The sequence below is a fragment of the Paralichthys olivaceus genome, chromosome 11 (assembly GCF_024713975.1).
Source record: "Paralichthys olivaceus isolate ysfri-2021 chromosome 11, ASM2471397v2, whole genome shotgun sequence".
Taxonomy (NCBI): domain Eukaryota; kingdom Metazoa; phylum Chordata; class Actinopteri; order Pleuronectiformes; family Paralichthyidae; genus Paralichthys; species Paralichthys olivaceus.
The window spans coordinates 12128953-12147464 of NC_091103.1; the positions used below are offsets into that span (position 1 = coordinate 12128953).

The window sequence follows — 18512 nt, forward strand, 5'->3', positions numbered from 1 at the left end:
AGCTTTATAAACAGACTGTGTAAAGTGTAGGGAGGTGCGTTAAGTGTTGCACAGCGTGTGTGAAAACCTTCTCTGGCCTTTCGTTCCGTGATAGCTCGAGCCATGGATGCAGTTTTGAATAGGAAACCATTGTGAGTCACACAGGGTGGTGCTGAGTAATGTATCGCCTTCATGGCCCCGTCCACCTGTGATTGTGGTAACTCTGCAGGGGGGAAAAAAACAGACAAAGTAAAAAATTTATTTTGTAAAACCTGCTGGAAGTCTGAAATAAAACTAATGCACTAAAAGCTAAAGTTCTGGGGGAAATTCCTGAGTGTGACAGGAATGTGAGAGGTTATGCCTCATAGTCTAATAGTGAAACATCCAAGAAAATTGTGTGTGCATTCAATTCTTCTAACAATGTACTGTACAGTAAGTAAGTCATCAAGATTTCAAGTTAAACAAACAAATGTACAATATGATCCCTTCCAGCCAGGCATTTTTTTATACTTTCTTATAAATGCATGTAACAATGGACAGATCAACATTCAAGACAGTCTGCCACACATCATTGATTTACAACGTCATTAAAAACCCAGCTCAATCCTTGAGTAAACATGATTAAAACCAAAGAAACCTCCATGAATGTGTTAACATGGACAACATTATTACAATATTAACCCAATTAAGCCAATAGCCATGAAAACAGCAGTTTCTGCCTTAACAGGAATAAGGTCATTCTAAGAATGAGCAATAATCGAATTCACACACAAGTATTCTGACCTAATTCGCAATATGTAGACATGTATACATCATATTCAAGTTTTCACAGCATTTTGTGACATCGACATAAGGCACTTATCAACTGCTTGATGATGCTCTGGGTGTAAACAAGATGAACATTTTAAAGAAAACATCCAAAGTGGTAAACAGAAGCATCGTGTATTAAACTATTTCAGGTTAGAGTTTTAAAACTGGCGGAATAATGTAATGGCGTAGTGGATGTAATGACACGAGACTATGCTCTGTAACATGTAAACAGGAATATGAATGGAATATTCTATCAGGAACTCATGCTAACACCATAATTAAAATAGTGTATTATTCTGGATAAGGTAAATAGTTGGAACATTGCTGTCCATGAAAACATAGTTAATGTGACCATGTCCATGCATACAGTTGTACTATACCTGTGTTGAGATTGTGGCTGAGTAACTCAGCCTGTAAGGGTTGTGAGTGTGCGGTGGCCAGGGAGAGAGGGGAGGGCCAACTTGCCACACCAGTTGAACAATTTACATCGGCCCCGCAGAAGATCAGGCTTAATGTCTCAAGCACATCACTGCACTGCACATTTATACAGAGAGCCTGAAGAGGAGGAGAGAGGAGGAGACAATCAGTACATAAAGACACAAAAGAGGAAATTATCATGAAGAAAAATAATAGATGTATGCTTGTTGAATGAATAACAATGGCCTGGAGTGTAATCAGTGCTGGTATTCAGCGTAAACCAGATACTATACATACATTAACATACCAAATATGTACTGTGGAAATACTGTGTTTCAGATACAGGACCAAACTAAGACAAAAACAGGAAAGTACAATACTAGTATAGGGACATGAATTTAAGTAGCCAAAAACAGTATACTGTGCTAATCTGGTCAAATAAAATAGATCCAAACATTGTAATAGTAATATTTTTATGGCATTTTTAATACTATTTCAAAACAATTATAGCCAGATATGAGATTTGAATTTTGAGACACTGAAAGAGGGTAGAAAAAGGAGACGAATGAAGCAGGGAGATAAAGGAGAGAGGACTAGAGTGTGCAAGGCAGGAATCCAGTTACAGTGAGACAGGGAAGGAAAGATAAAAGAAAATGTGTCACAGTGACACAAACTGATAATAATATGATGACTTTTGCACTGTGGCTCTGCAGCTGCTGCTGACCAGGCTGTAACTGTGTCATGAGATTCTCTGTCAGCTCTTTGTTTCAAAGGACACAGCTGTTTCAAACCAGAATTAAACCAACCCAAAAATATGCAAACTTTGTGTATGTTTGACTGTTTGGGATTTAACACTTGCACAAGACTTTCTTGATCCAGAACCACAAACAGTTTAAATAAGCTTTCTGCTTTACTTTGGTCACGATCTGTCAACAGTTCTGTGCTTTTTCCAAGCAGAAATTAATGTATCTTTGTTATTAATTAAAAACACTCAAGCAGTTCTTTTGGGAGTTTCAGACTTAGAATATTATAGAGAAACCATTAATTCTCCCAATCAGCAAACACTTTGCAACCTCCAGTTGGGGTGAGTGGAGAAAAACGGGGGAGAGAGGAGAGGTGGGTGAAAAGGGGCAGTGGAGAGAGAAAGAGGGAGTTATCTTTGGACTGTAGCTTTGCCTCAAAGCAATAAAGTACCAAATTCTGTCCATAAATTTAAAGAAAGAGGAAGGAGGGGGAGGATAAACAGGAAAGATGTAATGTCTGAGAAGAGGGGAATGCAGTGTTTTTACAGCTGAGGAACTCCGACTTATGCAAATGTACACACACACACACACACACACAAACACACACACACACACACACACACACACAGTCTGTCCTCTCTTAAAACCAATAAGCTCTTTTGGATCTGATTGAGAAATTCCACAGCTCTGTCACACATACAGACAGAACCCCTCCTCTATTTAAGCACAACAGATCCACGACACACACATACAGACAAACAAACCAATTAACAGATTCAAATTGCACAAGACCCCCCCCAAACACACAAACACAAAGACAAACTGCATTTCTCTGTCTCACACACCACAGAAGACAGTAGTAGTCAGCCATGTAAAGTGGAACAACTCCACACGCAGGTATTGTACAGACAGTGTGAGTGTCACAATAGAGCTGGTTTATGGGAACAGTAACAGTAAAGATGAACTTTGGTCGAGGATTAGCACAAACTCATAAATCTCCTGCTTCTTAAACATACATATTTGGGTCATGTCTTCATAGATGTAGGTTGCAAAAGCAATTGTTAACTCGTTCCAGATTCCTTACCTTTTTTTTTTTGTTGTGGGGAAGAAGCTTCTTACAGTATCTGGTTCTGGGGTTTTTGAGCCCTTGACTTTACTTTTGTGGCTCTTGTCTGTAAACTCTCTCCTTACTGTTTGACATGATTCTTGAATAGGTGGTAAAGGAAGTTAGTGGTGTTTGAGTATACTGTGGGATTTGGTTTGCAGACTCATTTGCCAAGTCTAGACTTTGTCGTCTTCTAGTTTTATGTTAGAGTTTTTATAGCCAAACCATTTCCATGTGACAGAAGTAGTCTCCTTTTCTATTTAGGTGGAATAATAATAATAATTTTATGATTAAATATAATATTAAATCTATTTTTAGCTGAGATTTAAAGGAAGACATCATCTCAGACAGCCTTACTTCCTCAGGCAATTTATTCCAGAGCCTTGAAGCCTTAGATGATCAGAGATTTAGCCAGTGGCCATGAAGAGCTAAAAAGTAATAAACAAAATCTTAAAATCAAAGGTACATGCTCTCTGTTCTGTCTTGGCTGGTCAGAGTCTTTCTCCTGTTGGAGAATTCCCATGCTGTGTCATGTTCACTCTCCACCATGATTGTTTGTTACCTTCATATACATTTCCAGCCCACGTCTGCTGTGTTGAATAAACCACAAATATCACCATAAAGAATGTGATTTGTGACACAACATAATAAACAGTAGGGCCCAATGTGAAACGATAAGCATTTGTCTATCATCACACACTTCATCCTTTGACCACCAAAATCTAATCAGTTCTTCTTAGAGTAAAAATGAATGTTTGACTAAATTTAAAGAAATATCCTCAAAGCATTCCTGAGGTATCGTGTTCACAAGTATGCCACATAACACCTCCAGCTATGACTGTTGTGGGAGCGGAGGCAAAAACAACACTGACTTCAGATCAGATATTGAACAGTATTAACAAACACAGCAGGAAAAAAAACTGCCTAAAATGCTTTTGTGTTTCAATACAGCTGAACACGTTAAAAGAAAGGAGCAGAAAAGAATGGAAAGAGGGGAAAACATAATGTTCCCTTCAGAAGGTTGGAAAAGGACACCTGTAATCAGGGCTCAGAAGGTGAAGCGAGTCCAACTAGAGAGAAAAAATAGAGTAGAATCACAAGAGCGAAAGAGTTCAAAGGATTTAAATCAGAGTCTGAACATTACAACCTGAAAGAACAGAAGGAAAAGTGCATGAGGTCTCATGGATCAATGAGAAACCATGTGACAGACTGAGCAGAGACCACTGGGTGTGATTGTCATTTCTGATTTTAACTTTTCTCTGCTTCTGCTTTTCAGTTGCCTCCAAAACAATTATATTGTAATATATTCTTGACTATATCATACCTGAATTATTTACCTCTCCACTCAATATTTGCTCTTCTCTTTAACTTTAAATCTAACCCTAATTAACAACCCTTGTCCATTCCCTGGGCAGTTTATCCCTCTTTACACCAAGAGAACTATAAAAGGCCACTTGGAGAGTACATAACACTATCAAGGTCAATACACCAGTACGCCATGTTGAATGAAGTAAAAAAAAACAAAAAAACATGATCTGCTGCAAAATTGTTTCTTCCTTGGTTCAAGCTCCAACCCTCCACAAAATTGAATGGAAATCGGTTTAGTAGTTTTATTGTAATCCTGCTCACTAACTAACAAAAGCTAATAAAAACATAACTTGGCGGAGGTAAAAAACCTATGTTAATTTGAGATTTTCACAATCACACATCCATCCATTATAAAATATGTTCCTCTTTCAGGGGAGGCAGGAGAGGTTACCACAGAGCTATGTATCACAGAGCTGACATATGTATTTTATATTGAAACATTTTCACACACACACACACAAACACACACACACACACACACACACACACGCCTCCCCATGATGAATTCAATTGTGCAAGATTCATGCACACCATGTTTACTGTCTTAAACTTCAAGCCAGAGTCAGAACTTTGCATCAGTGCCTATGGGTCCACAATAGCCACAATGATTTACCATAGCCTGATACACTTCAGTTTGGGGAAAGACACAGTGTAGTGTAGATATCTAGATCCAACAAGTGTGTAGCTTGATAACCTGTAGTTTATCAAAGCCATTCCCTCTGACCAAGTGAACCAATCAGGGAAAAGTACAATGAGGAAATGGGTTGTTTGAGTGTCTGAGGACCTCACGCCCTCCAACATCTGCTGCCTATGAAACAGGGAGTAATGTAATAACAGAAAGAGAGAGGGAGAGAGAAGAGCAGGGAATTCAAGAATCTTACCCAATTTCCCCAGAGAGAGGGAGAGAGGGAAAGAGACAGAGAGATTTTATCTGGGTGTGTCTAAAAATCACAGGCCTCCATCTGGCCTCAGCAGTTACACTGGACCCGACTGGAGGGAAAGAAACAGATGAGAGAAACAGGAGAAAGAAAAATATTGTGATAGGAAGATGAAAGCGTTTCAGTGAAGGACATTAATCAGAGACTGATTGCACTTGGCTACAACCTCAGCATGATGCACTTTGTACAGACACAGACGTGGACACATGCAGCCCATTCTGCTTTGTTCACTTTGATATTACAGTACGTTAAATGTCCAGCCAAAACTACTTCTACTTTTATACGTGTACATATGTTCATATTTAAACCCAGATGTGTAGGAGCTGTTAGCTACATTATGTTCTTTCATTACCTCACCAGGCATGGTTTACTGTGAGACGGATGGAGAATGAAAATCCAGACAGATGAAGGAGGGGGAAAGAGAGGACTGAATATGACATGGAAAACAGAAGGACAGACAAAAAGGGGTAAAAGAAAAGCACAAGAAAGCAGATCCCGACTCGAGCAGATCTACCTGTTGACATGAAAAGCATTCATGACATACAATCCCACAGTGAGAGGACTCGACTGTAAAGGGGAAGACAGACGGGACAAAAGAATGAGTAACAGCAGGGAATGGGGGAAAAAAGGGTTGAATTTGTCTACAGAGGCCACTTTCCAAAACTCTAAAAGCATAAAAACAAGCCCGTAAAGAGGTTTTACTACAGCCACAGCATTTTACTTTGCTATAATAAGCACCAATAACATACTGATTGTCCCCAGTCAACACAGACAAGGCACACACAACCTAGAATAGTCTGGTAGTGGCTGTCCAAGTGGGAACATATTTAAAGGTCCAGTGTGTAAGATTTAGGTGAAAGGGATCTATTGGTAGAAATTTTATGCAGAATAATCTTCATGATGTTTTCACTAGTTCGTTTCATCTAAATTGTATGAATTGTAGTTTTCTTTACCCCAGAAAAGGCCCTTTATATTTAAATACTTTATATTTACCTCGAGGGGGGATCCTCTCTACGGAGGCCGCCATGTTTTTTTACAGTAATCCAGACTGGACAAACTAAACACCCTTTGAGTTTTTATGACAACTGAAGGTTACCACAGTTTATTTTTCATGTTTGGAAGGAGAGGGTGACACTTTACCTTAACCTTATCCACTGCTATTTTTATCTAAATAACAAAAATGGGTGTGTGACATTTTTGTTTTAACAAAGGCAACAAAAAGACATTGTTACATGAGTTGTGACACTTTGCACACATACTTTCAAACTGTCAACACTTTTCTCTGTGTTAAATAAACTCACTGTCACCTGAACAATTCTACGTCAAATATTTTTATATCATCCACCCAGTAGGTTTTGGTTACATCTCCCTCTTATAACATAAAATCACTTCAAGCACTTTGAGATGTCAATAAAAAGTCTTTAAAAAAAAGGTTTAATATAAATGATGTAATAAATCAATGGAGAAAGAAGGAAGAAGGCTCATTTTTATTCCTATCACACAAAGTAACAAAACATTTACAGTCTAGATCCTTCCAAACAAAATTTAAGTTGAGTTTGAAAGGTAATGACGGTGTTCTTGCATAAAACATTTAAAAACCCAATTAATAAATTGTAGTATCAGTTGTTGCAAAAGAGGAAAGAAAGGCAGCAAAGAGACAGATGAAGGGGAAAAAAGCAATGACGTTCATTGACAGAGGTGAGTCTGTATCTACATCTACAGCCACACAAGCCAGAAATTCATATAACATGCCTACACACACATTAATGTGCAAATTAACATATCAGCCTACTCCAGTGAAACCATACATGCTGACAAACAATAACTCTAATGTGCACCCACTAACAGAGCTACAGTCTCATTACAAGCCACACACTTAAACCTGGGTTTGTTCAACTCCACTGAGATCTAAACTGTCACCGATCCAAAGTCCACTGACAGAGATTCCTGCGTTCGCACACATACCTTCCCCCCAGAAAAACACACATTATTGCTCGCATTCTTCACAGAGCATATCGACAAGAAGGCACAGATACAGACACATAATATTCTTTCACAACACTGTCCTACAGCTCACACACACACACACAACCTTACCTGAAAGTTTCCAGTTCCTTTCAGGCACTCCTCTGTTTTTATGGCAGCAGACAAAGACACGCACACAAAAACTACAAATGTTAAAAGAAAAGGTTTCAGTCTCTAATAAATAGGAAAAAGAGTCAGGACTGAAGAGATCAACTTTCTTCAGCAGTCTCAGCCAAACAATGCGGAGGACAGGAGGAGGAGGAGGAGTAGAGGCGGAGTTACGGCACATTCCAGCTAAAGTAGTGTGTAATGATGTCACATTCAGAAAAAAAGGGAAAAACAAAGAAGAAAGGAAACAGAGAAGTGGAGACAAAAAAAGCCAGGATAAGATAAACAAACCTGGATTGAGCCCACATGTGACGAATGCATAGTATTATTACAATCTATTATTTATCATGACAGACCCAGATGTTAGTATGAACTGCTGAAGAACATTGAGTATTTTGACTAAGAAAAGAGAAAAAGGTATAAAAGCAATAAGAGTATTTTTCTGTCTTAAAACAGAGGAAACCCTGTGTCCAAAAATACAATAACATTTAACCAAACTCCAAGAAAAGTCATTTCCCAGAGATCAAGTGAATAGCAACATGGTGAGAAAGTAGTAAAAAGGAGATCATGGAGGAGGACTGAATGAAGAAGGGAGGACCAGCAATCGAACAGAAACAAGCATCAACCAGTGTGCGTGTGTGTGTAGTAAAAAAACTTCTTTTATGTCCCTCTACACATCCCAAACACAGTGAGTCAGTCACCCACATATAGACACACAGACAGACCAGCTGAAATGCTTAAGTGGAGAAAAGAGAAGTCACAGTCAGGTGCTGAATGTGAATCACTCACACACACTGTGTGCACCCGTGAACAGTCTGGAGTGTTTTGCAGTAAGTGGGTTAAGCAGCTAATGAGAGTCTGAAACACTAAGACATTTATTGCACTCAGTGGAGCAGAGCAAGGGAACAATTAAAACAAACCTCAACCGTCTACCATTCACAAACTGTTCCCAAAAGTCTTGAGTGTGACTTTTACTGACCAAATATAGTAAATGAGCATGAAGCAGACTAAGACAGTGATGAGGACACAAGGAGGGATGAATATCACAGGTACTCTAAGTCCTGGACTATGTTGTAATGTCTCCTTCAAAAGAGCTTCAGTTGATTCTCTTACACCAGGAATTCATAAGAGTTGGACTGAAACTGATAATAATATCATTCTTTTGTTGTTTATTCCATTTTGTAATATACAGGAGCTTGACCCCTCCTGCAGCGGCAGAATATCCATTACAGTCTTGCATATTCATTCACTATAACTACAGAAAACAGATAGATGTAGGAGCAATACCTGAAAATTAACCTTGACAAGAACAAACAACGTTTCCTTCCAGTAAAGGCTCATCCACCCATGAACTGACTATTACCTTTGACAACTCCATAGTAACCCCCACCCAGACTGCTAGGAACCTGGGTGTTACACTCAACAGTCAACTCTCCCTTACTGCCAACATTACTGCAACAACCCGCTCGTGTAGATACAGTACATGCTGCACAACATCAGGAGAATACATCCCCTTCTCACTCAGAAGGCGGCACAGGTTCTGGTCCAGACTCTGGTCATCTCACGCCTAGACTACTGCAACTCCCTCCTGGCTGGTCTACACGCTAGTGCTATCCGACCGCTGCAGCTCATCCAGAATGCAGCAGCTCGACTGGTCTTTAACTCACCTAAATTCACTCACACTACTCCACTCCTCCGCTCCCTTCACTGGTTACCAGTGGCTGCCTGCAAAACACTAGCACTTGCGTACAGTGCTGTAAACAGATCGGGTCCAGTCTACATCCAGGACATGGTGAAACCTTACACCCCAGCCCGTCCACTCTGCATCTGCCCTTCAGCTTGCTGCTCCCTCATGTGTGCAAACCACCAAACAAAATCACGACTGTTTGCTTTCCTCGCTCCTAAATGGTGGAACGAGCTTCCCATTGAGACCAGGACAGCAGGAAGTCCACACATCTTCCACCGCACATCAGACACATCTCTTCCGACCACACCTTGGTGATGAAGATGATAACTAGCAACCAATACGGGAAAAAAATTAAATATATATATATTGTAGCACTTATATAGCACTTACATGTAGCACTTTGTAGTTTGCCTTTTTGAAGCAAATTGTACTTACTTTTGATACCTGTTGTTCTGGGTTTGTTCTCTCATGGTTGATGCACTTATTGTAAGTCGGTTGGATAAGAGCGTCAGCTAAATATAATGTTATGTAATGTAATACAGACTGAAGCAAATGATCGACACGGATTTCAACTTACATTGTTGAGTTCTTTCTGGTTTCCATACAGAGGGTGGTACTTCCTGTATTTTCCCTGCCGGTATTTGTTGGTGATGAAACGTCGCCTGTCTTCACTGCAGCTAGAGGGCATCAAAGCCTCGCTAGGTGGGACGTTGGCTGCCCAGAAACTGTTTGCCCGCTCATTGCCAAGCAAAAGGAACACCTGCATCACAGATAGGGTCCAGGATGATTATTTCCACATTATGAATGGGAGGAGACGTGTGGTCAGTTGCATGTTCTAATAATATACACTGTGCAGTTTATTAAGAATGTCTGTCTTTAATCAGTAATATTCTCTACTCATATGTGTGTAAATCAATATACCACCACCTCTAACTACTTCCACAGATAACACCTCAAAGATGAATCCAAACCTGTGACACAGTGTCAACAAAAACTTGATATTACAGAATTACCGTATTATGTTATATAAGTTAACCTCATAAAAAGGAACCTCTGTATGAATAAACCTGCAGCTCTATGAGAGTTTAAGCAGCTTAATGCCTCAGTCATAAACAAGTAAAAGAAAATGAAAGCTGACTGCAATAACCCATTAACCAGGTCCTTCAGGTTTTAGGATTCGAGTGTGTCTGCGTGCGTGTTTGTGTGTACGTGCTTTCATGTACCTTTACAAGCTCCTCTGTCCAGATTTTTCTGTCCATCTTTAGACTACGGACCTTGGAGATGCTAGGACCCAGTCCTCTGTGCTCTCCTGAAATACACACACAAACACAGCAATTAAATACTGACCGTGTAGAACTATGAAATTCTGCAACAAGTTGGCTGGAACCATTTAAAAAAGTTTTTACACTGGGCTAAATTATATTTGTCGTACATCCCCATGGGTGTTACTGCAACCCAGAGCAAAAACACATAAAAACAAAAATCCAAACACACCAACCTGCGCATCGTTTGCAGATTACCACGCACAAGTTGATGGCAGCCCATTCCGGCTTGGGAGCCCCACAGTCAGCGCACGCACTGTTGCTTGGCTCCACCCAGATCCATTCCGCCACCTCGCTATTTGACAGCGCCTCACCTATGGCATTCCGCATGGCATCCACCCACTGCTCCCTCAGCTGCTCTGACTCTGCTATGAAACTACGAACAGAGACAAAGACACGGTCGAGTGTTAGTGCCGACATGACAGTGTCACAGTCAACAGCAGACAGAAATGAGAAGGCCTGTGCCAGCTGTGCATGTGTGTGTGTGTGTCCTTATGAGTCCCCTGAGAACAGACTCCTACTCTGCTCCTCTTTAGCAAAATATACTTGAGTCAAAGACTGGAAACTACACAAGCACATACACACATATACACACACAGAAGGATTTGTGGCTTGACGCAGACTCATGTCTGAATCCTTCCTCTTCTCATCCTTGCTTCCCTTTTTGCTTAAAATACACACACACCACACAAACACACACTCACAGACACACACACACACAAACATTGACAAGCATCACAAAATTGTCTAAATCAAAACATAAGTCAAAAACACAAACTTACAAAATCCTCTTGGCTCCCTCCTGAATTATCTAAAGTAGATTCACCACACACAAAAACTGCACATGCAGAGACACATACACACTGGTGTCAATGCAGACTGAGACCAAGACACACACTGACACATGGTCCAGCTCAATACAAACACACAAGCCTTTTCAGATTGCTCCATCCTGTCAAGCTGAGCCACTGCACTACAGGCTGTGCGCTGTCAGCCAAGAGACCACACACACCACAACAACACATGCACTTGTGCAAACACACAAACGTCGCTCTTCTTCACAGACAAACACACACACACAGACACACTCATACAAAGGGCTTTTCACATTCTCGAAAGATGTCCAGCTGAGGACTCTAAGGACAGACTGACGGTGGGAATTCTCAGTAAAACATCATGATCTAATTTCCCATGACTATCCAAGCAACAAGAGCGACTCAGGGACTGACTTGAACAGTGTTGTTCTTTAAACTTAGACTTAGACTTTAAGTCTACTGTATACACACAGCAGAATGAGTCTTGGAGTGTCTGCGGTGTTCATGTGTGTGTTGCATTTGTGTGTACATGCAGTACCTGAATATGCGGTAGGGTGTGGTGAGATCAAAGTTACGACGTTCAGAGTCTTTAATATTTCCCACATTCATCTCAATAGATGTAATGCCAACTCCAATACGATAGTCCTGAAAGAAAAACAAGGTACATCATTTCCACTATGTTGTTGTCCTCCATTAAGTATCAACAGATATATTTTAAGTACAACAATGTTCTCATATTGCTTTAAAAAGACTTTCATCAAAACTATGATTTTGGAATGTTTTTTAATTTAAAAAAATTGATTTTGCAAAATAAAGATCAAATCACATAACAAACTGTGATTTGTACACACATATCTTTTCTGCACACATCAAACGCAGCAGGATCCTTACGTCTATGTTTTTGAAGAGGTAGACCTTATCTGAGGCGATGACAGTGTAAAGTTTGGGACGTAACCCTTTGAGCTCCAAATAGCCCTGAAATTCTGGGGACGAAAGCGAGCCAGGGCTCATGGTGTTGCGGCGATGGCGCCCCCTGTTGCAGTCCTGTAGTACAGTCACCCAGTCGTTTCTCTCAGCTGGATAAATCAAACACATGTATAAACACGGTTTGTAAAATATACATGCAAAAACGTATATGGCCTAGGAACGTGTATATTTGCATAAGTAAAAGACAGGAACATGACATATTACAGTGTAAATAAATCAGACAAAAACTGACAGACCTTCGCTTTCAGCCCTGAAGATAAATGTTCGGTTGTTTGTGGCGACCTCAAACTTGAGCTCTCCCACACTGGTCACATTAGTAATGAAGGCTGTTGAGATGATCCCCTTGGAATAAACTTCCTGCAACACACCATACACACAGCAGTTTTACAGATTCATATCTACCATTCATCATGCAATGAGTGTGCATTTGTGTGTGTTGTTACCTTGTCATTTTCGAAGTATCTCAGGTAGTCAACATCCAGTTTTACCCATCGTCGCTGGTAATAAAGAGCTCTGTATATAATGTATGTGAGGACAGACACACAAACATTTAAAAAAAGCACATAATCATTTTTTGGATTCCCACATTTTCTTTAGCACATCATCGGATTGTTATGCAATTATAATTTTTATAAAAAAACATTTTTGATAGAACTAAATTTTTTTGAAAACTCACAAAACTTGGCACACTTATCAGTGAAATGTTTCTTGCAAATAGCTGAATGGTTTGATCACACCCCATTGAAAAATGTTTAAGAATGATTTTCTTTGAAGAACGTGTCAGTGGCGTGGCCTAAAATTTAGACTTTTATTAATCTACATGATCAGATCTGGCCCAAAAACACCACGTTTAATAGTCTGCAGTTATCTTTATAATTTAAATTTAAAAAGATAATATATTTAAAACATTTTATAGCACTTTGCGAAAGATTAGTTGCCTTAAAATGTGCTCTATAAATACACTGGTTTGACAAGAACTGGAAAAGCAGCACTGCATTAGTAGGCAGGTGCGTCACTATTTCTGTTTTATTATTGTTTCATTGTTATATCTAATTGAAGGGTTTATGGAATATGCAGAGTATGCAGAGAACATGGCAGAGTGTCAGTTTGTATGTGTATTTGTTGCCATTTATACCCCTGAGGTGGATTCTTGTCCAGCCAGCCCATCTTGATGACAGCAGCTTGCTGAGAGCTGTCTTCTTTATTGATTGAAGCCAGTCTGCCAGTGGCAGGCAAGTAAACACTGCTTTGTAAGGTACTGTGGCCACTGTCATTCCATGGGGTAGAACTTTGGAAGAAAAAACAAAGCAAATAGACTTTAACGCTATTACAGTCCTCCAATGATAAAATCAACTATGAACTACATGTCCACTTGAGCTTGTTTCAGACTGCCAGGATTTGTGATGTCACAATTATATGAACAATCCTGTCAACATTTGCAGCTGGGCCATATTAGAATATTCAAAGATCCCAGTCAATAAATAAGGACATTTATATTAAGGCCATTAAGGGAACTTTTTTCATGATAAACCTTTAAAGGTACAGTATGTAGAAGTTGCATGTTGCAGCTGAACACCCCTCACCTCACCCTCTCCTTCCAAACATGAAAAAGAATCTGTGGTAGCCTTTGATTGTCATAAAAACCCAAAAGGTGTTCAGTTTGTTCAGTCTGGACAAATGTAAAAAACATGGTGGCCTCCGTAGAGAGGGTCCCCTTAATGTAAAAACAAAGTATTTAAATATAAAGGGCCTTTTCTGGTGTAAAGAAAACTACAATTCATATAATTTAGATGAAACAAACTAGTGAAAACATCATGAGGATTATTTTATATTCAATTTCTGCCAATAGTTCCCTTTCACCTAAAACTTACACACTGGACCTTTAATACACTGAAGAGGGACTTTACACAAAGAAACTCGAATGTTTGATATTATTTAATTCCGAGTTAATCAAATATGCTTGGGGTAAATAAAAAAAACTAATGGTGCATGCAGTGGTCTGCGGTTGCTCATTGGTTTAACTTGTGAACAGCTTAAGTATGTTGTGCTTTTGTTAATGCCTTTTTTTCCTGATGAGTTCATGCATGACTTACTCATCATCATCCAATAGTTCATCATCACTGTACAAAGAACTGTACCGCCCCTTTATTCCACCAGGTACTTGCAGGGACATATCCTATTGGAGGAGACAGATGTCAGTCACATTGGGCAGGAGATGGGGAAGGTGAGCGTTACAGACGGAAATATTCTTACTCTTACCCTGTCTGGGGTTTTCATACTATAAACACGTGGGTTAATAAAGTCTGGATCCTCGTAATCATCAGAGTTGTCATCCAGTGAGTTCTGACCTAAAGGAAGGGAGCAGAAGATGAGAACTAAGCTGTCCAGTTTGAGCCTGTTTTGCTAGTAAACCTGCAGAATGATATATACATATACTTGAAATCTAGCTAATTTCTCCTGATCATCTTTTAGACATGTCTACCTTTTAATTGGAGTCCACCTGAGTGAGTGAACTAAATCAAGTTAACTGGTTGGACATGATCAGAGCAACATCCTGTCGCTCTGTCGCATGATCAGAGCGACAGGATTCATTAGAGGCAAACAATTCTGCTGCAAAGTCCTTACATGAAAGAGTTCAGAAAAAATGTGTCATCCTGGAGATTGCTGCTAAGCCAAACTAGGGAATTCGGGGAGAAGTGGCTGATGTCATATGTGATAATTCAGTTTTTGCTTTCAATAAAGCAACAAACCATTTTTTAAATTTAGTTTTCATTTTTCCATTATGAGATTTTGAGTGTAGATTGATGAAAAATCTAACAATTAATTAAAATTATTCTAGCATAAGGTGGAAACATAATAAAAAGGTCTGAATAGTTTCTGATTGCACAGACTGGAAATAACTAGTAAGTAAGCAATTACAGTTTTAACTGCAGTTTTGATGAAAATCTTGATCCAACAGACATACCATTAGGTTACCTGAGCAGATTTATGACCTGTTAGCATTGTGTAGTATTGTTTTGATGAGCTGATCTCTGTATTATTGATCTATTAGAAAGTACATAGACCTTAAAAGTAAATTAAAGAGGCTGATGAGAGTAATGTGAAATGTATTAATGCATAGTATTGTGAAAATCTACTTTTAGGTGAGCCTAAAAACTGTACCAACTGCTGCATAATGCTAACAGATAGCTAAAGTAATCAGACTCATCTAATTCTGGTGTAATCAATCCATATTCATGATTTTAAAACACGGACAGGAAAAATTAAGTCAAGGGACATAATGGTGTGAATACCTTTTAAATACCTCTGGTTGAGAGGATTTGTATGTCTCTCTTTCATTTCTTTAATTTAAAATGAAATTAAAACACTTTTTTTCACTGTGAGGCTTCGGGCATGGGTCAGACATTTCACTCAGAAAAAAGTAGTCTAAAGCTCTCTATCTAATAAATACATAACATAACAAATGTAACACTAAGAAAGGATTTAATGTGTATTATTCTACTTACTGAATTCACAGGAAGGTCTGGAGACAGTCCTGATGTGCAGAGCCAGCTGAGTGTCAGGTTGAGTTGAATGTTGTGTGTTGTCTTGAGTTTGGGGTGTCCTGATCCGAGGGGGGACCTGTGGAGTTTGGTCTTTCTGCATCTCATCTGTGACTGTCTTTGGAGAGGCACTGAGGGATAAAGGCATACAAGACAGGTCAACAGAGGTCTGGACATCAGGAGATGAGTCCTCAGACAGCATGTCGATTGGAGATCGGGTGAAAATCCCACACAGACGGGTGATTCTATACATCCTGTGCTGGGTGGACAGCCCCTTTGACAAACCCACCAGCCTTCTTTTTTCTCATTCCAAGGTTAAAACTACAAAAATAACTTCATTTGAGATTTTACTTGAGGCACCCAAAAAAATCCATGTGCAAGAAGCACAGTTACATCTCTCTAAGAAATGCATGTAGAAAAATAAAAGAATTGAATCCTTCTGGTTAACATTTCCTGTAACCAGATTGAGTCCACATTATTGACCGCTGCTTCGATTCTGAACTTTCTTCAGTGGTCAGTGAATTGATCCCAAAACTGTACCAAACTGGCGTCCCTCTGCTCTCCTCCTGACTGTGTTCTCTCTATACCTATGACTTCAGAAGCAAGTCTGAACCTGCACCACTTTGCAAGATACCATCTCTATGTAAACACTGCATACCTCTGTATCCCCCTGAATACACACACAAACAGTGTGTGCACTACAGATGAGAGGGCAAACTTATTGTATGATAGCAGCACACATCTCCTGTCTTTACAAGCTGTTTTATTTCGATAAACCTTATGGGTACCGCTTTTACCATGTAAATTATCTTTCTATCTCTAACTATGCTGGCTAATACTTTCAATGAAAATCCAACTTATTATTTGTTAGTTTGCAGCTTCAAAGTCATAAGATTTAAAGTGAAGGAGCAAGAATTTTATGACAAAGACTAAACTAGTGTTGAGCGAGCACATTGCGTTGTTAAGTTCTGAAGTCAACACTGAGAAGGAAACACTTATCACAAAGTTCTCACACTCAAGAGAGTAAGACTTATATGACACTTGAGGCTTGTTTATTTCTGGGTTGAGGTGTAGAGCAAGCTGTTAGGGAAACACTGACACTCAACACGGGGGGGGGTTAACTCCCTTTTTCATGTACAACTTGAAACAACCTGTGGCGGCACTGACCGAGGAGTGCAACAGTTTAAGAATCTGAAGACAGTAAACCCAGAGCACTGACTCTTTTTCACTACTTCATTATGCATGGAAACTCTTCCACATCACCTCTGAACTGGAACAATGAATCAAAACTGCTGCACGATCATGTCTTCCTCAATGCAACACACTCACATAGGATCATTACCCCTATCCTTAGAAGAGAATAACAAATTGATGCAGCAGACATTACTTCAGCTCAGTCCACTCATTCTCTCCTTAAATGGCTTTAGATTTAATGCCTTGTGGTTGTATACCTCCGTCAACCAGACGAGCTACAGGAAATATGGTCACAATGTCCCACAGTCCCCTTCCCCCGTTTCTGGGTTATGGTGTTAAAAATAGCCAGAAAAGTTGAAGTTGACCTTTGGGATAGAAATTGTCATCATGTCATCATTTTATTAAATCACACATTTCTCTGAAAATGTGTCATAAAATGTAGCACATTTATTATTGAGCTATGTTTAAAAAACAAGTTTTGTCCTTGATCTATGATGAACAAAATGTAATCAGTTCATTTTTAAATCCAAGTAAATGTTTGTGACACATTTTAAGGTATTACCTTAGGTTTTCTTAAGATATTCCAATAATGGGTTTTGTGAGGTCACAGTGACCTCGATTTTTGAGAAACAAAATGAAATTAGTTCACCTTTGAATCCAAGTAAATGTTTGTGGTAAAATTGAAGGAATTCCTCTGAAGTGCTCCTGAGATATGGAATTCATCAGAATGAGAAAGATGGACAAACAGACAAGCCAAGAAACATCATAAATCTGGCCATGCAAAAAACTCCCTAAAAAACAACACTAATTATTGTGGTTTTGTGTGATGACAGGGAACGTCAAGAGTGAGCAAACATGCAGGGTTTCTGTCCATTCAGGATTGAGAAAGTTCCTCTTTATTACTCCATCTGTATATTTCCCTCTCATTTCAACCGTGAACATTTTGAATAAAAAACGTAAGATATCAGTAACAAAACACTGCGAAACAGTATTTTAAGCTTGACACAATGTGACACTGTGTCCACACAAATCCTTACTTTTTGTAGTTATTATATGCTCCAACCTTGAGTCCAATAGTAGTAGAAAAAATATTCTTTCAGTTGAGAATATAATTGAATGATAATTCAGAGTGGAACATTAAAGGTTCAGTGTGTAGAATTTTGTGATATCTAGTGTTGAAGTTGCATGTTGCAGCTGAACACCCCTCACCTCATCCTCTCCTTCAAAACATGAAAAAGAACCTGTGGTAGCTTCAGTTGTCATAAAAACTCAATAGGTGTTTAGTTTGGCCAGTCTGGACTAATGTAAAAAACATGGCAGCCTCCGTAGAGTGGACCCCCTCAATGTAAATACTTGAGTATTTAAATATAAATGGCCTTTTCTAGGGTAAAGAAAACTACAATGCATACAATTATGATGAAACAACTTGGTGAAAACATCATAAGGATTATTCTACATTCAATTTCTTACAC

General features: G+C 39.2%; 1 protein-coding gene across 10 annotated transcripts in view; it reads right to left on the minus strand.

Moving 5' to 3' along the window:
- Positions 1-18512, minus strand: part of LOC109634580 (arf-GAP with Rho-GAP domain, ANK repeat and PH domain-containing protein 1) — a 44484-nt gene that overhangs the window by 15435 nt on the left and 10537 nt on the right. For all 10 annotated transcript variants that reach the window (XM_069533977.1, XM_069533969.1, XM_069533970.1 and 7 more), the window contains 13 exons: positions 15811-15977; positions 14564-14652; positions 14398-14480; positions 13440-13592; positions 12748-12817; positions 12541-12661; positions 12209-12393; positions 11856-11962; positions 10679-10878; positions 10404-10489; positions 9758-9940; positions 1170-1344; positions 68-202 (listed from right to left, as the gene is read on the minus strand). In XM_069533977.1, coding sequence (XP_069390078.1) covers positions 68-202; positions 1170-1344; positions 9758-9940; positions 10404-10489; positions 10679-10878; positions 11856-11962; positions 12209-12393; positions 12541-12661; positions 12748-12817; positions 13440-13592; positions 14398-14480; positions 14564-14652; positions 15811-15977 — 1754 coding nt within the window. The remainder of the gene's footprint in view (positions 1-67; positions 203-1169; positions 1345-9757; positions 9941-10403; positions 10490-10678; positions 10879-11855; positions 11963-12208; positions 12394-12540; positions 12662-12747; positions 12818-13439; positions 13593-14397; positions 14481-14563; positions 14653-15810; positions 15978-18512) is intronic.